At 40.5% G+C, this 23,363-nt stretch overlaps 1 protein-coding gene across 1 annotated transcript in view; it reads left to right on the plus strand.

The window, feature by feature from the left end:
* ptprja (protein tyrosine phosphatase receptor type Ja) overlaps window positions 1-23,363 on the plus strand; it is a 138,646-nt gene that overhangs the window by 57,220 nt on the left and 58,063 nt on the right. Inside the window, exons 15-21 of the mRNA XM_060839174.1 lie at window positions 971-1,246; window positions 4,292-4,564; window positions 5,734-6,000; window positions 7,402-7,677; window positions 11,282-11,563; window positions 18,828-19,100; window positions 20,225-20,485. Of these exons, the coding sequence (XP_060695157.1) occupies window positions 971-1,246; window positions 4,292-4,564; window positions 5,734-6,000; window positions 7,402-7,677; window positions 11,282-11,563; window positions 18,828-19,100; window positions 20,225-20,485 (1,908 nt within the window). The remainder of the gene's footprint in view (window positions 1-970; window positions 1,247-4,291; window positions 4,565-5,733; window positions 6,001-7,401; window positions 7,678-11,281; window positions 11,564-18,827; window positions 19,101-20,224; window positions 20,486-23,363) is intronic.

Below are 23,363 nucleotides of genomic sequence, written 5' to 3' on the forward strand. Positions count from 1 at the left end.
TATAAAATTCTTAGAGTCTTCAAGTTTGATTAATTGTACCTGAGACCATTGTCATTTGTATCCTAAATAGTAGGATGTTTATAGAAACCTTCAGCTCATGATGAATGGGTTTGCTGTGTTTCTATTTCTGTCACCGTTGGTGGCTTTTAAGGTGTTCAGAAGGAAATGAAGGGGTGAATAATGAGTCCATGTTCTTACACTTTTCTGAAATACTGCTCAGTTATGCATTCCCATATCTGGTATCAGTGCTTCATTCAAACTGGATAATCTGCAGCCCACTTTAATCCTAGTATGTGAAACTTCCAGAAAGACAAAATCAAAAATAAGAAATGAAAGATGTTTTCACCTAATTGAATTTCCATGCCTTTTGATAAGATGTTAGTTTCAGCGCAGACTTGCTTTTGCTTTCATGAGCTTGCATCAACCTGTTTACGTGTCCACTTTGGCCATCTTTTTACCTTTCCTAAAACCATTTTAGGCAATTAGTGTTTCTAGTATTAATGATGGCCATAGTTCATGACTTGGGATTGCACCATACAGTTAACCTGTTATTGGGCTCAGTACTGCACTGTCAAAGTTTAGCGCAAAAAAGGTAGGAAACCATACCTTTAATGAGCAGCTGGCAGCATTCATTCGCTGCTGACTTCAGTATCTGTGCTAATAGCGATTTTTGAGAATATTTGTCGCTCAGGCTGGTGATAAGTCTGTAAGTTAGCTCGCTGAGCTTGAAGGTCTGTTTTCAGACGTTTTGTCACCACACTAGGTAACATCATCAGTGAGAATCTCCGGTGAAGCACTGGTGGTATGTCTGCCTTTGTATTTATAGGTCTTGGTATCTTAAGGTGGATGATGTCATTTTGTGCTCCATTGCTTATGTTTGAAGTTATCCCCAATAACTGATTTACTTGAATAATTATTTTCTATAGCTTACTGATCAATTAACAAAATGAAAATGCATTATTTTTAACAGAGCCAAATCCAGTGAGGAACGTACAGATTGTCAGTGTTACCACAAGCTCCATAACTTTGAATTGGTCCCAACCACTAGAATATAGAAATGAGTATTCATATAAGGTTGAGACCAAGAGAATTGAAGCATCTTCCAGTGACAGTAGAAGTGAAATTGTAAGAGATGAAAATACTACTGTGGATAGTTTGATCCCTGGAACTAATTATTCGTTCACCATTATCACCCTGGTAGCTGATAACATATCAGCTGATCCTGTGATGGTATCGAGCTACACAAGTAAGTGCTACAGTGTTTTGTTCCTCATAAAAGTACATTGTGTATAAAATCTTCTTTTTCATAGTTTTTCCTCCTGCCACTGGGTCCAAAGATCTGGACAGCCTCCCAGTACATTGTCCAAGTAACCATTTGTCATTTGTGTGTCTGGTCAGTGAGTGTGGAGGGGGGGGATGATACAGCTAAGTCCAACATGCTGTCAACTTGCAATCTATTCCAACTGCATATTCCAGCTGGAGTAATCCAGTAACAAGCACGTAACCAGAATGGAATTTTCCTCAAAATAAGATTCAGTGGCCTTGTTGTTATCACAGCTAAATGCAGCACAAATCCTGAATCAGATATGAGGTTTCTTCGTGGTGGACAGCCATACCTTAAGATGTTTTTAGCCACTGTTTAGTTATCTTTGTACATGGCGATGTCTTGTAAAATATTTTGTTTTATTTCTAATTTGGAAAAGTTTGTGCTCATCATGATGAGGAATATCAGTTGAGGTAAAGTGAAGGTTTTACAGTTTTTCATTCAGTGTTGTTGTTGAGGATTTCTAGATCAGGAATGAAAACATGAGAAATAGGATGGGGAGTAGGCCCCCATTTCCTCAAGCGGGACCTGCCATTCTGTAAGATCATGGCTGAGCTGCCCCAGACCTCAACTCCTCTTTCATTCTAGTTCCTTACAGCTTTCAACTCCCTGACATTTCAAAAATCCATCTATGTCCTCTTTAAATATTTCCAGTAACCTAGCTCTGTGGGATGGAGAATTCCAGGCACTACCTTATGAAAGAAGAATTCCTTTGCATCTCTGTTTTAAATGATTGTTCTCTTATTATGTTCCCTAGTTTGAGACTGCCCCACTTTGGAAACATCTTTTTAACATCTACCCTATAAAGCCCCCTCACTGTCTTATATCCTTCAACAAGAGCAAGCCTCATTATCTTAAACCTTAATGTATAAAACCTAATCTGTTTAATACTACTTGGTAAATCAAGCCTTGCACCCCAGGGTTGAGCAGGTGATTCACTTAAACAGGCTCCGTAGCCAGTATTTCCTTTCTGAAGCAGGGGGACTAAAAGCATATATACACTGCCTTAGATGCAGCCTCACCAGCATTCTCCGCTGTTGTAACAAGTCTTCCCTGCTTCCAAACTCTAACTCACTAACAATAAAGGTTAAAAATCAATTTGTCTCCTCAATTACTTTCTACACCTGCATCCTACCATTTTATATTTAATGTACAAGAATACCTTGATCCCTCTCTGAGGTACTTTTTTGGAGTTCCTCTTCATTTCAATAATCATCTATATGTTGATTCTTCCTACTACCCTACATTAAATTTTGCTGAGTTTTTGACCACTCTCTCAACCTTATCTATATGACCTTGCAAATTCCTCAAGTACCCATCACCTATTTCCTATTATTACCTATTTTTATGTATCAGATACATTACAGTTTGCCCTGTCCCCCAAGTAATTTAATGCAGATAGTAAATAGAACAAAGAACAATACAGCACAGCATGGCCCTTGATGTTGGACCGACCTTTTATCCTACTCCAAGATCAAACCAACCTACATACCATGCATTTTGTTATCATCCATGTGCCTATTCAAGAGTCACTTAAATGTCCCAAATATATCTGACATGCTGTCCTCACAAACAACGAGGTCCCTCTCAGTAATGAATACTGAAGCAAAGTATTCTTTAAGAACTTTCCCTACCCCGTCCAAGTCCAGGCACAAGTTCTTTCCACTATCTCTGATCGGCCCTACCCTCACTCTGGCCATTCTCTTGTTTCTCGCATCAGAGTAGAATGCCTTCGGGTTTTCCTACCCGTCAAGTTTCTGAAGGCTTCCCATTTTCCAGCCGTCCCTTTACCTGCAAACATCTGCCATCATCTCGTCACACTCCTGAAAGGGTGTCCTCTCGTGTGTCTCAGTGTCCACAGCTCAGACTCAGCTCATGAACTCTGAGCCAAAGTCACTCATGCAGCCAAAACTCACTGCAGGTGTGGTCACTGTGGATGACTCCAGTTTCCACCAGCTCCACATATCATGGTAAGGTATGTTTTCAATGTTCAATGTAGAGGTTTCCCACCTCTGTATGCTGCAGCTATGAACTATAGCTGAATCTTCTCCCCCACCCCCAGCTAAATTTACTCTTCTCTCCCCTCCCTCTCCCACCTCCTGCCCAAGTATTGATTCATAAAATGGTTGATAAAGAAGTTCCTAGTGCATTACCCCAACACCCTGACTGAGTCTCAGCATCAAACATCTAGTGCTAAAAAGTGTCAATTTTCTGTTGAAGGAATTTGATTAAAATCCAAGTGCTTTTTTCTCAAAAGGTAAATCAAGGTAGAAGGTAAGAGTACTTTTCTTGTTGAAAAAAAAGAGCTTTCCACTCAAGGACAGGAAATACAGGGAAAAATAACATGAACCAAAGTTAGGGAGGAACTTGGAAAGCATCCCCTTGAGTGAGGGGGCGGCACGGTGGCTCAGTGGTTGGCACTGCAGCCTCACAGGGCAAGGGACCCGGGTTCAATCCCAGCCTTGTATGGAGTTTGCACATACTCTATGTGTCTGCGTGGGTTTCCTCCGGATGCTCCAGTTTCCTCCCACAGTCCAAAGATGTGCAGATCAAGTGGATTGGCCGTGCTAAATTGCCCATAGTGTTAAGTGCATTAGTCAGTGGGAATTGGGACTGGGTGTGTTACTCTTCGGAGGGTCAGTGTGAACCTGTTGGGCCAAAGGACCATCCCCACAGTGTAGGGAATCTAATCTTTAAAAAAAATCTGCAATGTTCTCCTTCAAAGGAAAGTGAGATGTTAGTGATAGATAAACTCACCCAACAAAAAGGTTATGGAGCAAAAGCAAATAATCCAAGTAGAGTTGGAAATACGTATCAACCATAATGTATCTGACTGACGCACAACCTTAAGGGATGTTTCTGATCCTATTCTACTGCTCTGGGATTGACTTCTCCTAACCAAACTTTCAACACTTTTCCTTGCATCTGAATAATCTTAGAAAATTCAAACTTCTTTCAACCTTGCAGGACCTGTCCGTATACCAACCGAAAACATCACAGTGAATAATAGCGGCACGACAAACACATTGATCATCTCCTGGGCTGCTCCTCCTGGTAACGTGGAGAACTTCTTTGTATTTGTTCGAGATATAAAAGATTTGTCACTACAAGTCAGAAGCACGAATACCACATTGCCACTAACATTCACCAATCTTCGTCCTGGACGAGAGTACGATGTCACTGTGATAACTAACAGTGGCCCTTTCAATGAAACCTCTGACTTTGTGCGAGGTGCAACAGGTATGTGCAATGCAAGAAAATCCATTTCGATTAACTGCATGCAAATGGAGTGTGGGAAGGCTTAAACTTATATTATTTTTAAAAATTAACAGTTTATTAAGCATCCCCACTATTGAATCTCATTCACTGCTGTAAGCATATCTATAACATCGAACTACTGCTGATTGTTTCTTGGTTTCTATGGCTCGGGTATAAAACAATTGGGATGTCAACCAAAAAGAAAGGCAAGCTTGCCTGCCCTAGAATTCACAGCCAAAGAAAACGTTTTGAAGTTTTAGTGTCGAGAGTGTGGTGCTGGAAAAGCACAGCAGGGCAGGCAGCGTCCGAGAAGCAGGAGAATCGACACTTCGAGCATAAGCCTAATGAAGGGCTATTGCCCGAACTGTCGACTCTCCTCCTCAGATGCTGCCTGACCTGCTGTGCTTTTCCAGCGCTATACTCTTGACTCTAATCTCCGGCATCTGCAGTCCTCACTTCCTCCATTTTGAAGTTTTATTTTATTCTCATTAGGGAAACACAAAATAATCAATATCATGGTATCGCCAGCATTGACTAGTTGGCAGTGAAGCTTTTCAATGCCTATTTTGATAATTTTACAGTTCTATTATCATGAATTTGATGATCATTTGCATACCAACCCTGCCCCAAACTGCAGTTTGACAAATTAATCAATTGCAATGGTTGAATCATAAGGTGTTGATTACTTATTGAACAAGTTTTGTTTTTGCATTACATTGGAGATAGTGGGTGATTTAAGATTGATAAACCTAATTTCACTTGAATTTACATCAGAAGAAGAAGTGTATCTCCCCAGATCTAGAAAGGACTTTAACTTGTATACCAAGGGTGATGGTATTAGCCATGCAGGTCCTCAATTGAAGGCTCAGTTAATGTCTCTCACATCTCCTAGCATTGTATTCCTCCTCTCCTATAACCCACTATACCCATGACCTATTACTGTAAGACTACACTCTCCATTTATTACCAATTTGGTGCTGGTTTGGTCCTCTAATACCAGTCCTAGGTATTGATCACATCAAGTGATTATTCAAATTAAAAGAAGTACTTCTGTGTTGAGGAACATTAAGCTGAGAAGTATCTCAAATCCCTTTAGAAATCAGTATACATTGGTTCATTGGAATAATGCTTTTATACTTGTCACTATTCAGTTCCCAGTGTTCCAGGGACTTTAAATGTGACCAACTTTGGTACGACTTTCATCTCATTAAACTGGGGATTACCTGAAGACATGGATAATGGAAGCTTTACCTTCAATGTCACCTACACCAACGGTTCTGTCACTGATTCTATCAAGGAAAACACAACGTCCACTAACATTACAAACCTTACTTCGGGAACTAATTATACCATCTCTGTGGCCACAGTTGGACCTGGAGAATTCAAAAGTGACTTTGTGTCAACATCTCATTTCACCAGTAAGTGTAACAAGGCATGTGATAATTGGTATTGGTAAAGGGGTTGGGTTTTCGATTATCCATGGGGGCATGACATGTATGGGCATGCTTTGACAAAAACATTGAGATGATCTGGCCAACTACTGACCTTTCCAGAATATATCAGAATTTCCAAAAGGAAGGTTTGGGGGTGGAGTCAAAAGGTCACATGCTTTTAATGCAAGGTTTACATAAAGATTTGCAGCTCGGGTACCGGTTGCCATGGTTGTGATTCCCTGATGTCAAAGTTGTAGTCCTTGTCATCAGTGTATATGGCTTTTGGGGACAACTGGTCGTGGCGTTTAGTAGGTAGTTGTGTTCATAGATCTGACAGCCATGTTCAGACAACTCACCAGAACAAAAGACCTGATACCTATTATATGCAACATTAACATAATTTGTAAGATTCCATGCAAAGATACTATTTAGGACAAGCAGGCGGACATCCACATCCACATATACCTTTTTAATTAATGGGCTGTCAGTGGCATGGACATGAGATGATCTGTCAAAGCACAGAACAGAACAAGGGGAGTCTTATGATGAAATTGTAGTGTCCTCAGCTCTGGGTTAGAAGATCCATGATAGAGTTTCACCTCCGGTTAAAATGACCATGGAGTGTGTACAAGCACCATTGATGTGATTATAATGTAACCATGAAGCTACTGATTATTTGAAGACCTAACTGGAAGAAAATCTTCCAGTCTTCTTTGATCATACCTGTAAGTGACCCCTTTAAACTAGCTTTATAGGTCATTCACTCGTATCAAATTGCAAGGAGGCAATTGACCAGCAATAGCAACTAGGAATGAGCAATAAATGCCAACCAAAACAGCAAAATCCACTTTTTAAATCTACTTCTACTAGCTCTGTCAGATTGGTTTTCTTGTTTTGTGGATTACATTGGGAGGTGTCCATTGTAAATGGATTTGTCCAAACCACAAATAATTGTTTCATGATTCTAGTGTAACTTTGTCATATTGGAAAATAATATGTTTCAAGGAATGTTTGGTCTTGCTGTAGTTTCTAACAGATGGACTTACTAATTTGTTATCATGATTCCTTTTTATTTATATAAATTGATTTTTGGTTGGCAGGATCATTGATGGGGGCAGAAGTCCAGGACACTAACACATTGTGTTCAGACTGATGGCACTGGGATAGATCTGTGAATTTCCCCCCAACAGCTTTACCTCTTGGTTATCTGAAGGTTGCAGTGAACAAAATGGAGGTTCTATTTTGTAGTAATCATTCTGTCTGAGAGAGAGCCACTTATTGGGATTCTGGTATTCCTGTAAAGCAACTCAGAACGTTGAAAGATCATTGGATGCGAAGTGGCTGCATTCTTGTTAAACGTATTTGTTTAAATTATTCCCTCAACAGAACCAAATCCTGTAAATGACCCACAAATAGTACAGATTGACACAACCAGCATAACCCTGAGTTGGACAAGACCTGAGCAGTATAAAGTTGAGTATCGGTACAGGATACTGACAGAAGGAAACCCACCACCCATGCTTGGTAATGGGAGTAAAACTGTAAGAAGTGAAAATGGTACCGTGATGGGACTGACACCTGGAACCAACTACACATTTTCCATTATCACTCTGGCAAAGGATGGCACTGAAGCAGACCCAGTTGTTCTAGCCAATTATACAGGTAAAAGCTCGGGAGTGTGGGAAATAAATTAGCTGCATGAAATGACTGATTTTTTTTAAACCTGTGTTCATTCTCTGGTCACATTCATGGTAATGATGTTGCTCTTAAGCCACATGCCAACAGGATCCCAGGGTCAATGCTGAATGTGGGATAAATTAGGTGGTTTCAGTCAGGACACTGAATGGAAGTATTGTAATCACAATGCAGTGGGTAAGAGTAACCAGAAACCAATTTTGCTTTTAACTGCTTTGCAGTGGCCTCTGCTGGAAACTGTGTGAATAGCAGGTAAAGATAGATCATCCACACTTAAACTGTCAATGTTGTCCAAATGGGAACACTAATGGTAATCAGACAGTTGCATTTAGAGCCATGTCCCTGTATGAATTACTGGCATTCAAACAAGGGCTGGATTTGGTCTTTATTGATGGCTTTAAGAGAAAGGGTGTGAGTTGGCCTCCATAACTATTCAATATCGGTGTGCCCTCATGTGAAGCACTTACCTGCAGTGTACCGTATGGAAAGAAATACAAAGTTCAGAAATAGTGAAGAGTTTGATCTACAGTCCAGATAATATTCCTTGTCACATAATTGGCATTGCTGTGGAACTAGATCACTGCAGTTTTCAATCATGAGTCCTTGTCTTTGCATGTTGGCATAGACCTTTGAGATCAGAAAGGAGTGCAATACATGGGAGCTGCAGATGATGGTATTGCAGAATGCTAAGAGTTTGAATCCTGTTAGGCACTTAGAGAAATGATTGTCTTGCACATTACCAAGTGCCCAAAAGGGAAGAAGGATAACTGGTTGTGATAATTACTCGTTTCACGTTGTGTACTACAAATGTTAGTCAGCACTTTTAAGTTGGAAATCTGTTGTCATCTGGAGAGACCTGAAATGAAGAGAACAAATGGCTCCAATGTGCATCGAGCCACAGACATTAATGATTACTGTAAACTTTTTTGTGAAATATAATTATAATTGAAATTCTTTCCCTCAGAATGGTGAAAAAAATCATTTTGAATAAACTGAGCATGTTGGAAAACTGAAATTGCATATTAGACCACACCTCATGTGTTCCACATATGGTAAAGCTCTAAATGTCAGTTATCACTGCTTGAGCTGTAATATAGCATTTTATTGTGTATGTGACCACCAGACATAACTGACCCTAATAAGGCAATCTCACAGAATGATAGACCATTAAGGAAAGTGGGGATACTAACTCATTGGAGGGCAATGGAAGGTTATATTATTGAGATGGGCAAGAAGGAATTAGACTATATTTAAACTTTGCTGCGAGATCTAGTAGTAGTGACCCTACCTCTGGGCCTAGTCTATCAAAACTAACCTTGGTCTTCCAGTCAGCAGCGACGTTGGGCACACTCACTGCTTTTAAAGGTTTTCCTGACCTGATTCTACCTTCCATTTCTTCCAGGATCTTGTGGTCTTGGCTGATGGAGGAATACATTTCTCTCACCTGAATCCAGCCAGCAAAGTTGGGGGAAAGGAAGGACCAGTCCCTTCTTTTAGGGCACAAGCTTCTGTTTTTGATAAGATTTTAAATGTTCCATTGTTTTACTGAGTGAGAGAGTCTTTGGGTTTGGAGGGTGATTGGGAATGAGTGGGAAGTAGTCTGCTCAGGTGAGGCAAGGTAGGTTAGAATTGTTGAACCATAGAATCTCTACAGTGCAGAAAGAGTCTATTTGGCCCGTCAAGTCTGCACTAACCCTCTGAAGAGCATCCCACTCAACCCAGCCCCTGCATTTCCCATGGCTAATCCACCCAACCTGCATATCCCTGGATACGCTGGGACAATTTAGCATGGTCAATCCACCTAACCTGCATATCTTTAGGGTTAGTGGGCAGGTCAGGAGTTAAATGTTTGGTCTTGGAGTAGTCAAGTAGAAGATAGTCAGGTTTAGTTGGATTGTTCGGGGAAGTGATAGAGAACGTCAGTTGTGGAGTTAATCAGCTGTTAGACTGTGTTTTTGTTTTAAAACCATCCAACATTTTTTAAAGTTGCCTTTATCTGACTCAAGTCCAGAACCCTGAGTTCAGGGTCAGAGATATTCCCAGAGAGTCCAATGCAGCAGGGAACTTGTTCAGCTGCAGTTTATACTAGACAAGTAATTCCCACCTATGTTGAGATGTGTGAACTCCACCAGGGTCTTGGTATGCATATCCTGGGATATATCTGAGGTTTCGGCTGCTGGTGGCCAGTTGTAGACTTTGGAGCGATACATTTATAAAATCTCATTTTGTGAATAAATCTCAAATTCAGTAATAATTGACTTCTGGTCTTGTCCGACATGTGGCTATAAGCAATGTTAAGAAAGGACAAAAAAAATGTGTTTTTGACAAAATTTTGGTTTAGTGATAGTTCTGTTTTAAATTTTGTCTTCATAAACTGTGAGACCAAATTTGTCACAATACAGGATTAAAGCCTTGTCTGTAGTAGGCTCAGGAAGAAATAATTCATCCTTATTGCTCCAAATTATATACACGTGGTTAGTTAATTAAACTCTGAGAAGTCCCAAGAACATGCTTCGAAAATATCAAAGAGCATTGTTTATTTGGTTCTGAGAGTTTATTTGATCATTTCTGAGATACGGATGGTTGGATTAATATTGACTTCTGTAGTGTTGAGAAATTTGTCAGATTAAAAATTAAAAGTGACTTAAAAAGGGTGACAAAGTACATAGTTACAATTCTGTTTTTGGTTTACAGCTCCAGTCGTTGTAAGGATTTCTGCTGTCAATATGGAACAATGCTATGTCTTTTTCATTTTTTTTCTCTTTATTAAATATATTTGGTTTAAGAGTTTAAAATGTAAAATGAAGTATAAAGTTTAATACTCTTCTTACTAGAGAATAAAGAGCATACAAAAAAGGTACAGGTGACTGTCTATGCAACAATGGTCAGACTGATGCTAATCTAAAAAACGGATTTGTAAATCACACAGGGCAGCTCACACCTTCAATGCAGTATCTGAGCCGACATGACACCAATTGTTAAAGTTCACTTGAGAATGTAACTTCTTTAAAAAGTTTGCAATTTACATAAGAAAGAACTGAAACCAACATGGTCATTCCAAAAATGAGACTTAACAAACAATCCAGGTCTTTTTCAGTATCTAATTTTAGTTACATCGCACTGTAAACTTTTTGCTATAAATTCTGTGCTTTGCAGTCTTATACTCCACAACCACCTGATGAAGGAGCAACGCTCCGAAAGCTAGTGCTTCCAAATAAGCCTATTGGACTATAACCTGGTGTTGTGTGATTTTTAACAATAGACTTGGGGTATACAATGCACATAAAGGTTGAAAATCCCCCAATTTTTTTTTTTGTTCTCCTCCTGGTGTGATAGTGGGAGCTTACTTGGATCTCCAAGGTATGAGCAGTTGAATTTTCTGATAGAAAGCAATCAAGATGGTAGGAAATATCAAATGAGACCCAATATGTCAGGGGATGAATTGATGTAAGACAGTTCTTTTCCATATGCAGAACCTCAAAGTGCTTTTGGTGAGATGAAGCCAAATTGTCCATGACATTATCATACATTTCTCACTGTGAGACTCTAACGCTGCTTTATTTCCCCACAGAACCTTTGAAAATACCAGTGGAAAATATCACTCTGAGCCATGAGGACACGACTGATTCACTGACCATTTCCTGGATCCGTCCTCCCGGAGGTGTTGACAGCTTCATTGTTGACATTGAAGATTGTGCAAATCCAGCAGAATTCAGGAATACCACCACAGTGTCATCATCAACAAATAGTATAGTGTTCAACAACCTACGCCCTGGAAGATTGTATTGTGTAAACTTGGCAACAATAGCTGGGCCCCATCGCATTACTTCAGATTCTGTAAAAGAAGCCACAAGTAAGGATAAAGCATATTTGATTGTCCTTTAATAATAACATTTTCTATCCAAATTGATAAGGAACTGGATTGTTCTGACTTTGTTTCCTCACATCTTAACTATTTTATTTATCACCATATACAGTCTTGTGCAACTTTTTAAAATTTCTCTTCTACATTAACAAAATTAGATTGTCCAGCCTTAATAGTCACCTCTCGGACATTAAACAGAACCTCTGCTTTCTTAAACAATGATCCAATAAGTTCCCTCCCATTTGGCTGAGCAGTCATTCATTCAGAATGACTTCTTTAACTAAATTCTCTTCAATCACAAATAAGTATGATTGTGGGATCAGAAGGTGTCTCAGATTTCCTTACCTTTTAAAAGATGTGAAGGATATTTCATCTTCCAACGTGATGAAGACTCCCTCCTGGATACCATCTTCTATAATCTTGTTCAATGTTTAGCTGCTGCTTCCTCCAACTGTCCTAACATTGGTCCTTTATTGTGCAAGTGGGACTGATACAACATCTGTCCATCCACTATTTGTTACTCTATTACCTAAGCCTCTAAACAGTTGTGATGTGAAACCATATTTCGTACACATGATGCATTGTCCCTCCATACTATGGACACCAGGTACAGTTTGGATGACTTCTTCACCCAACTATGTTCATTGCTGTAACCATGGGTTCCCCATAGTTCACCATATTATCTCCTCTTCCTTTTCCCACTATTTAAACTTTTTTTTAAGCTCAGTGAATCTGATGTAGGATTATTATTTTACACTGGTCTTGATGATTTCAAACTTTGGTTATGTCTTTCTTTCTCATCTGAGCTTGTACATTAGAAGCACAGTTTCTACCTCAATAGTGCCACCTTTAGTGGCATTCTAGAAAGCAAGTGCCCAAATGGTGGAGTGCATTGCACAGCCAGCTACTTCCACAATGGTCCATAAGGGTGCTACCATGTGGTTATCCCCAGGCATGCCTGAGGAAGGATCAGTATTCTGACATTTCCCTGTAGCTGCTGTGGTACCAGATTTACCTCATTTGGACCAGGCAGGGCCAGGCAATGGCTCCACAAAGAACAAGTGCTGAACTGCAAGATGAGCCTTTCTGTATTGATATTTAAAGTCCCAGACAGGCAAAGCAAAATAGAAGGCAGGTTTTTTTTAGAATTATTTTTTAGAATTATTAGAATAATTTTTTAGAATTATTTTTGCTTAGGTTAAGTTTGTGGATACTGTGGACATTGCTTTCGAGAGCTGGTTCTTAACAGTCCAGGACAGTGTCTGAAGAGGAATACATATCTGGAGCCTGACTGCTGTGATTATAGCACCTTTTAATCTGTGTCACAATCAGGAACTCATCCAGAAAATGCAAAGAGGGCAAATTCTACATGAGGGGAGAGGAGCAATAGTTGGAGGAGAAAGCATCCCAGACTTGCTTTTAACAAAACATGCTATGAGAAAGTTGAATATCTGGATGTGAGGGCAGGGAAGGAGGACTGGTGAACATCCTTGGAAGACTACAAGGTGAATCGGATGAGAATATCTAATTTGCCAGTTTTACCAGTTTACTGTTCTGAGCTTTATTTCCACAAACCAACATGGACCAACCATTGTATCGATCCGAGATGCCCCATCACACCATCCCCATGGCCACTGTTCTACAAATAAATACCAGCAAGTGCCTTCAGCTTTCCCATAATGTCTTTATCCAACTACACATCTCTTTATACAAGTAGGGAAGAGCTTCTCAGTCTTATCCAATCCCTTCGTGCCAGGTATGTGAAACCAGAAGAGGAGGGTTTGGGTGATGTAGGAGAGCAGGTCACACCCACTGGAGCTTTCACCTCACATCAGACTGCAGGCCCATGATTCTAAGCATCATCTCAAGGAGACTTAGGTGGGAGTTGTGCCAGCCCCCTGTGCCCATTGATAATTTCTCTGTTTCACCCAACTATTACACATGGCCTTGTCCTACAAAAATAAAAGGCATGATATCAGTGCTGGTGTTACACTTCTGTAGTCTGTATGATGGGAGGTGTGTGGGGACAGTGTAAGCTAAACGTGAAATTGGAATAATTAGAAAGTGCGTAAGGAGGATCAGAAACATGGGACTGGATGAAGTGAGAATCTGATACTGGGTAAGAGCTGTTCGGTGATAATGGCACACTGAGCAGTAGAAGAGATTGGTGGATGTGAGGTGTCATTTGAAGCATGTGTGAGTCTTAACATCCTGTTTGCCATCTGTAGCCAGTAACTTGGAAAGTACTCTGACTCCACACCACAGTCAAGGTAATGAGGTGCCAGTGCGATGTTTCATTCCTGGATATCTCCAGTAGAATAACACAAGCAGGTGATAACTCTCAGTCTTGCCATCTGAGCACCAAGGTATGCTAGGGTTTGGCCCTCAGTCTCTTGGTCTTTGGAGATTGAGAGCCAGCCTGGCTACAGCAGTGGACAGTTTTCATCTGCCAGTAATTCTTTAAAAAAGTTTATTCACTCATGGAATAGAAATGAAGTTCAGAATGCTCACTGACGTTCTGTGGCAGAAGTTGCTCGATGCCAGTGGACCTGGGACTTTAGCTGCTACCTGCATCAATCAACTTCTGCTATTGGATAGAATCTGATCACTCTGAGAGTACCACCCTGTAGGCGAGTGGATTTTTTAATGCCGCATTCCATAGACATTGTGAATTGCGTTTATTTTTAATTGAATGACATTCTATTTTCCAAATATTTTTAGAAATGTACAGTGTGACATATATAGAGTCATAGAGATGTACAGCATGGAAACAGACCCTTCGGTCCAACCCGTCCATGCCGACCAGATATCCCAACCCAATCTAGGCCCACCTGCCAACACCCGGCCCATATCCCTCCAAACCCTTCCTATTCATATACCCATCCAAATACCTCTTAAATGTTGCAATTGTACCAACTTCCACCACATCCTCTGGCAGCTCATTCCATACACATACCACCCTCTGCGTGAAAAAGTTGCCCCTTAGGTCTCTTTGATATCTTTCCCCTCTCACCCTAAACCTATGCCCTCTAGTTCTGGACTCCCCGGCCCCAGGGAAAAGACATTGCCTATTTATCCTATCCATGCCCCTCATAATTTTGTAAACCTCTATAAGGTCACGCCTCAGCCTCCAACGCTCCAGGGAAAACAGCCCCAACCTGTTCAGCCTCTCCCTGTAGCTCAGATCCTCCAACCCTGGCAACATCCTTGTAAATCTTTTTTGAACCCTTTCAAGTTTCACAGCATCTTTCCGATAGGAAGGAGACCAGAAATGCATGCAATATTCCAACAGGAGCCTAACCAATGTCCTGTACACCTGCAATTCAATACTCTGACCTATAAAGGAAAGCATACCAAACGCCTTCTTCACTATCCTATCTACCTGCGACTCCACTTTCAAGGAGCTATGAACCTGCACTTCAAGGTCTCTTTGTTCAGCAACACTCCCTAGGACCTTACCATTAAGTGTATAAGTCCTGCTAAGATTTGCTTTCCCAAAATGCAGCACCACGCATTTATCTGAATTAAACTCCATCTGCTATTCCTCAGCCCATTGGCCAACTGGTCCAGATCCTGTTGTAATCTGAGGTAACCCTCTTTGCTGTCCACTACACATCCAATTTTGGTGTCATCTGCAAACGTACTAACTGTACCTCTTATGCTCGCATCCATATATCGTACAATGTTTCAACTTATACATTAGTTTTTCTTAGTGAGAAAGATCCAAGAGAACCTAATTATGGTTTTAAGATTGATTGCTGTAGGTGCTTGTGACTCACTTAAAATCATTTCATTTTAAGGATTTTCTAGACTGTAGCTGCAAGTTTAAGATGTCAGTGTTTGTCCAGCTCTTTTCCATTGTCCTTCTCAAACCCTCGTCCTTCCATATTTTATATGTATAACCTTTTCCACTTTCTTTCTTTCTTTCTTTCTAATGCCTCTGCATTGATCTCTGATGCAAAATAACAGGTTCTTCTTTTTCTGTTCTGCAGTTTGCCATTTACCCCATGACATTCAATGTATATTCTCCTTCATTCTTCATCTCCTTTTTACAAGGGAGTTCCTTTATCTTTCAATTTCGAGATACATCAAAGAAACCAGCCTTTCAGTTTTCTTCAAAAATGCCCCACTGATCTTTACTAAGGCTGGATTTTATGGGCCAGCAATTTCTGTCTCAGAGGAGACTGCCTATCCTGGTCTCATTGCCTTGGAGACAAGCCTGGGCTGGAGGTGGGTCCACCACGTCTCAATGCAGGCCTAAGGCAGCCATGAAAGCAGATAGATGACATCCACAGGGACATCAACCCCGCTTTTAGTCATAGTAATGGTTGTTATTGTTGACCCATAGCCCATTACCCTCTCCTCATGCCCCCATGGCCTCTCTCTGTGTTCCCTGTACCAACTCATCTGGTGCACATAAAGTGCACTGCCATTGGCAAATCTCCAGGTTGCTCATGAAATTAAGAAGATATCATAAATTCCCTTTGAATACTATTGTTCCTTTTTTACCTTTGAACAGAACTGTCAATCATGTATAACCAATGAAAGTCCTGTTGATGAAATGGCTAATTCTGTCCATTAAAAACCTACCCCAAAGGAATATAAAGTTATATAAAGCTGTCAACCAAATAAATGAACTGGTCTCCATTCCAACCGTGTAACAAAAAGACTTATGCCAGAGTGAGTGCTTTAGTCATTTGAGTCTCAGCCAACCATTCATTCTAAGGCGATCAGGCAACTACATCGATCAAAGTAGGTTGAACAGATGGCCAATGCTGACTGTGTTTGATTGACTGTTATGAGAAGAAAAGGGAATGATTCTTTTTTTCAGGCGAAGGTTAAATACTTGTTTTTTTGGAACCCAATGGTGTATAACAGGATGGGAGTACTGCATGTAGACTCCTGACTCATGCTCTTATCTGAAATAAGTGGCAGGAATCCTGAAATCAGGTCCTACCCTCTAGTTTGAAACTGCTTTGATGTGGTTACAGCCATCACAATCTAGGCCTGTCTGTCTAGCAACCACTGTTTTTATTGTAAAGTTCTAGTGTCTGTATTTGTTATTGTTGGGTGGGCAAGTAGGTGAAGTATGATCCCTATTCTGCCTTGCATCTAATCTACATTGATGAAATGAAGGTCACTGACACTGCCTATAAAAATCCTTTCTATAGGAGTTTGTAGAAACAAACCAGTTGTTCAGATGGTGGGACAAAGGTAACAAGTTAGTAACTCAGTGGTCATGTAGTCAAATTTTAAAAAAGTAAAAGGTTCAGAATGCATTTATAAGGATTTTGTATTGCTGGAAAAGCGCAACAGGTCAGGCAGCATCCAAGGAGCAGGAGAATCACCATTTAGGGCATAAGCCCTTCTTCAAGAATGAGGAAGGTGTGCCAAGCAGGCTAAGATAAAAGGTAGGAAGGAGGGACTTGGGGGAGGGGCATTGGGAATACAATAGGTGGAAGGAGGTTAAGGTGAGGGTGATAGGCCAGAGAGGGGGTGGGGGCGGAGAGGTCGGGAAGAAGATTGCAGGTCAAGAAGGCGGTGCTGAGTCCAAGGGTTGGGACTGAGATAAGATGGGAGGACGGGAAATGAGGAAGCTGGAGAAATCTGCATTCATCCCTTGAGGTTGGAGGGTTCATAGGCGGAAGATGAGGTGCTCTTCCTCCAGGTATCGTATTGCCATGGTCTGGCGATGGAGGAGGCCAAGGACCTGCATGTCCTTGGTGGAGTGGGAGGGTGAGTTAAAGTGTTCCACCACAGGGCGGTTGGATTGGTTGGTACAGGTGTCCCAGAGGTGTTCTCTGAAACGTTCCGCAAGTAGGCGGCCTGTCTCCCCAATGTCAAGGAGGCCACATCGGGTGCAGCAGATGCAGTAAATGATGTGTGTGGAGGTGCAGGTGATATTGTGGCGGATATGGAAGGATCCCTTGGGGCCTTGGAGGGAAGTGAGGGGGGGAGGGGTGGGCGCAAGTTTTGCACTTCTTGCGGTTGCAGAGGAAGGTGTCAGAAGTGGAGGTTGGGTTGGTGAGGGGTGTGGACCTGACGCGGGAGTTGCGGAGGGAGTGGTCTTTCCAGAATGCTGATAGGGGAGGGGAGGGAAATATATCTTTGGTGGTGGGGTCTGTTTGGAGGTTGCGGAAATGACGAAGGATGATACGATGTATCTGGAGGTTGGTGGGGTGGTAGGTGAGGACCAGTGAGGTTCTGTCCTGGTGGGGATTGGAGGGGCGGGGTTCAAGGGCGGAGGAGCAGGAAGTGGAGGAGATGCAGTGGAGAGCATCGTCGAACACGTCTGAGGGGAAATTGCGGTCTTCGAAATGTCGATTCTCCTGCTCCTTGGATGCTGCCTGACCTGCTGCGCTTTTCCAGCAACACATGTTTCAGCTCTGATCTCCAGCATCTGCAGTCCTCACTTTCTCCTTTTACAAGGATCTTGGCAGGGTTGGAGGATTTGAGCTGTAGGGAGAGACTAATTAGCTAGAGCTGTTTCTCTGGAGTGTTGGAGGCTGAAGGGTGACCTTATCGAGATTTATAAAATCATGAGCATCGAATGGATAAATAGACAAAGTCTTTTCCCTGGATTGGGGGAGTCTAGAACTTGAGGGCAGAGGTTTAGGGTGAGAGGGGCAAAATTTAAAAGGGGCCTAAGGGGCAAGATTTTCACGCAGAGGATGGTGTGTGTATGAAATGAGCTGCCAGAGGAAATGCTGGAGGCTGGTGCAAATGCAGCATTTAAAAGGCATCTGGTTGGGTATATGAATAGGAGGGGTTTAGAGGGATATGGGCCAAGTGCTGGCAGGTGGGTCTAGATTAGGTTCAGATATCTAGTTGGCATGGATGAGTTGGACCAAAGGGTCTGTTTCTGTGCTGTACATCTGACTCTGTTATTCTAAATGTTTTCAAGATATGTCATTGACTCAAGACACATTGCAGGAAGGATGCATATCTAGAGCAGCTCCCCTTGACTGAGCAAATTCTATACACCAGGCTTGTCACCGAGTCCTGTTTCTATTGTAGTTGGCGGTGAATCTTATTGTTTTAAAGATGTTAAAATGAAAGTTCCTTTGGGGATTTGTGATCATGAGATCTGACATTGCCACATGTCCTATAATGCAATATCAATCAATTTTGCTCATTTAATAATAATGCTTAGTGCAAGACCAAGACTGAGTCATTGTAATTTCTAAAGCTGCATTTCTTTCAAGTTTTCTCAGGCAAAAGATTCCCTGATATAACTTTATTTCTTCCACAGTTCCCACACCACCTGGACCCATAAACGTGATTAGCTTTACTACTTCCACCATTGACTTTGAGTGGGGACGGCCTGAGAATATGGATATCGGAACCTACAACTTTACTGTTACATACCACATAACGCAAACAGCTAATAGTATCACCAAATCTGAGGAAGTTAACAAATCCAGTATTGACAACTTAGAATCTGGAACCAGCTACACCATAACTATTGTAACTACTATCCCTCAAAATTTGAACAGTAGCTCTGTAACAAGATCTCAAACTACAAGTAAGTGCCCTGTGCTGTGTCCTTCATAATAGACTTTGTTTGGCTATTCAGATTAATGAATATTTTTGTCTTCCATTCATAGTGTCTTTTAAGAGATTTCTTAAACTAAACTTGGTAAATCGTTCATATAGTACCACTAATTTAATTGAATTGGATGAAAATATTCATTCCATCTGATGTCACATTGGTTGTCAGTTTCTGTTAATGAGCTGAGCTTGATTATGCTTATGTAACCTATGTCTCAGGATTGATGATGCTTTCCACAATTAGTTGGAAGTTCAAGTCTGAGTTCCAATCATTAATGTTACTTCCATGTAGAGTTTCTTTCTGGGGAATGAGTGCAATCTGACTTTTGTTTTTGTAATCTGCTGCACGCAGTTGAGGTTGAGTTGTGTTAAGGGTCTTTATGGTTGAATGTTAAATCATGTTGAGACTCCAGCTAATGATGCAAGGTTATAGCTTCTTAACCAGAATGCTCCAAGATAATGTGCCTGTGTCTTTCTTCATGAAAACTTTTACATTTTGAGCATGCTGTCACAGTGCAACTAACAAGAAAGACATCAAAGTTTGCAGTCTTCAGATTACTTTCAGAAATATGTGCAAATGTGTATTGAATTGGGTGGTGAGTGATGATGATCACCTGACTAGAAAGATAGTTACAGTTGGGTGGCTTTAATTTCTGCACTATTGATGACACATTCCATCATTTTATGGATGATTGAAAGTAGACTTATGCAGTGGTAACTGGAGTGGTAACAAAAGAGTTCTGCTTTTTGTGTAGAGGACATAACTGAATAATATTTCAAATGCTGCTTAGATTCCATGTTGTAGTTGTACTGGAACAGCTTGGCTCAGTATATGGCAAGTTCCAGAGTGCAAGGCTTCAGTACTATTGCCTTTGTAATATCTGGCTAAAAATTATTACAAAACCTTTCAGCTTTATATTTTGCATTGTGTGTTCAAGTTGATAAGTCGTCAGAATCAAATTAGATATTTCCAAGGATAAGTCCAGTCAACAGTATTACAGTCTCCAATAACTGTAGATTGCTTTCCAAAAAGGCAAGTAAATTTACCAAGAGAACGAAAAACACCAGGTAATTTAAAACTTTTTTTTTTATCTTCAGAACCAAACCCCGTCAGAAATCCTCAAGTTGTAAGTAGTAACACCGTATCAATAAATCTGACCTGGGAAGAGCCACTTGAGTACAAGAGTGAGTACAAGTACAAAGTGAAAACAGATGGAAGTCCATCTTCCGAAATGGTGGTCGATAACAATTTTAGTGTTATCGCTAACTTGACGCCAGGAACTAAGTTCACATTCACCATCTTCACCCTGGCAGCAGATGGCACTAAATCAGACTCTGTCATTTTATACAACTGCACAGGTAAGTGCTGAAGCTTCCAATTGTTTGTCAATTTGTTCGCCCTAAACTCTATTATCAGTATTTAAAGACAAAGATTAATTCACTCACACGCACACACACCTGAATCTCATGCACACACTTTCACAGGAAAAACCAAATTTATTTATATGAAAGATGAAAGCAAATAAGCCGCTTCATTGCGTGAAAACAGAATCAGAAATTCCAATTTCATATCAGGGACACAACCCACAGGCGAAATAAATTCATAATCAGTTGGAATGCTGGAAGCAGAGTAATAGAAACTTCAATTTTAAAGAAAGAAAGTAGCCTCTGTTTGTTTCAATTTCTCAGCTACAGGGACCACAAGAAACAAAAGACTACCCCAACTACATTGCTGGTTCAAGCACCTGAATACAGTATGCTAGATAGAATCATAAATAATTGCTGTACAGAATGAAATCATTGGGTTTGCCATGTCCCCGCTGGTTCTGCAGGAGGAACCCATCTTTTCCTCCTCCCTCATGTCTCTGCATGGTTTTCCAGTAAGGTAATGATCCAATTCCCCTTTGAAAAATATGGTGGAACCTGTCTCCTGCAGACTGTCTCTGACAGTGCATTCCTAACCATTCACTATGTAAAACATTTTTCCAAATGTTGAAATTGCTTCTTTAACCAATGATCGTACATCTGTTTTGTTTGGTCCTCCACCATTACACTAATGCAAATAGTTTTTCCCCAACTAGTTTATCAGAAACTCATGATTTTGAATACCTCGCTCATCCTCTCTCAACCTTCTCTGAGGAAAACAGTCCAAACGAGTCATGAAACTGAACTTCTTTGTCACTGGAGCCATTCTCACACCTACCTTCACAGTTCACAGTATTTCCAAATTAAATATTGTCTGCAAATTTCAAAAATGTCCCTCTTCACCAAGGTCGATGTCGTTGCTATATGCGAAGAAGATTCGGGATCCTAAAATTAATCCTTGGGGAACTCTATTACAAACCTTCCACCAGTCTGTAAACAATAACACTTAGCTTCCACTCTGTTCCTGTCAATCAACCAATTTAATATTCTTGTTGACAGTGTTCCTTTAATTCCAAAAGTTCTAACTTTGAAGACAATCTGCTGTGTGCCACTTCAGCAGATGCCTTTTGAAATCCATGTACTCTACAGCAACAACATTACTCTCATCAACCTTCTTTGATACCTAATCAAAAAACTTAAAGTAAACACAATTTATCCTTAACAAATCCATGGTGGCTTTTCTTAATTCAATCATGTTTACCCAATTATCTATTAATTTTCTTCCAGTCCCCAAATACTTCCAACATAGCCAAACATGTGATTACAGTAAAACAAAGCTACCATTTCCACATGGCTGCATTACCAGACCAGAATCATCAATTTTGCTAAGCTTCACGGAAACCATTTTTGGGAGCAAAAACTAGACCAATTTCTCTGTTAGCTGAGGTAAAAGATGGAATCCCTGGTCCAAGAGTAGAAGAAATATTTCTTTCAGTGTGTGTGTTTTGAAGTATTTGTGATAAGTTTTGGAAGTTTATGGTTATCACTCTGCTTTCTAATATTACATCTTCCACTAAATTAGAATATACTACTCATAGACCCTTAGATGTTTACCAGAGGCCACACAGTTCATTCAAGTCAAAAATTAATCCAACTGTTATGCTTTTTCTTCCCATCATCTTTCTCCTTATGAATTCACCTTGCAATTTTCACTGCCCTCATTTCATATCACATGGGTTTCAATGGGTCTGTATCAGCCTAGAATGACCTGTCTCTATCAATTCAAAGTTGTAAGATTCCCAAATCAATATTGGAAATATTAAATTGACATGCACATCCTATCAGTTACGATACTCACCCATGGAAATTGATGTCTGAAGTTACATACTTCTCAATAGAGGTTAATGGCATGTAATAAGATCTATAAATAGTGTCTACTATAAGGGTGAATGTAGGAATTTATAATGAAAGATGAAAGGACAGAATGTATGACTTTAATATTGAGGCTCTCTTATGTAAATCTCTCTCTTTATTCTTCTCTGAAGTATTATAACCAGTTTATATTCCCTGACATCTACCAAACTAAACCATATCTTTTGTTACATTCAGTCCATTATTATTTATGCTTGTGAATCTCCAGTTTTGTTTAAAGCTTTCTTCATTAACATCTCTGGGTTTCAAATATTATTCTTATTCTCTTAAGCTGATTAAGTCACATTAAGTACTCCTGCATGGAGGATGAAACCTTTCACCCATGTCTTTGTGTTAGTCTTCATCTCCGAAAGATCTCAGTTCTTTTTTGGGAATAATATCTCTCCATCTGTATATTTGCTACCCTTACCTTTCTGTTGCAATTGTAAATGAGGTCCTTCTCTATGGCTTATATTCCAGTTTACAATGTTTTCTCTTTAGCTCCTCCATTTTTCTTCCTGTTATTGATTCCAATAAAAGACATGATCTGTGCCTGTTCTTTTCACCCCCTCAGAAATGTTTTGTGCCTGCTACATGACAACCCCTAACCTGATCCTTGTGACCCAAGAAAACTATCTGTGACTCTTGATTAATGTGCTTGTGACACCAAACCCCAGCTCATGTATGGAGATATTAATCAACAAATGTTACAAAACAGCTGCCTGTGTGTCTAATATGCTGCCAAACTGACAGACCCCAGGATAGCAGTGGTAGAGGGATTGCTATCAGTTCCCCAGTTGCGCATACATTGAAAAACATCTCTGTTGATCTCCACTTTCTTTCTTTACAGCAATCAATTAATTAGTCCTGTTCCATGTTACATCACTGGGCAAAACCGAACAAATAGTTTCTAGTATTGAGGAACTAGTATTGCTGTGGGCGGCATGGTGGCACAGTGGTT

Source organism: Hemiscyllium ocellatum, chromosome 18, assembly GCF_020745735.1.
Source record: "Hemiscyllium ocellatum isolate sHemOce1 chromosome 18, sHemOce1.pat.X.cur, whole genome shotgun sequence".
NCBI classification, from domain to species: domain Eukaryota; kingdom Metazoa; phylum Chordata; class Chondrichthyes; order Orectolobiformes; family Hemiscylliidae; genus Hemiscyllium; species Hemiscyllium ocellatum.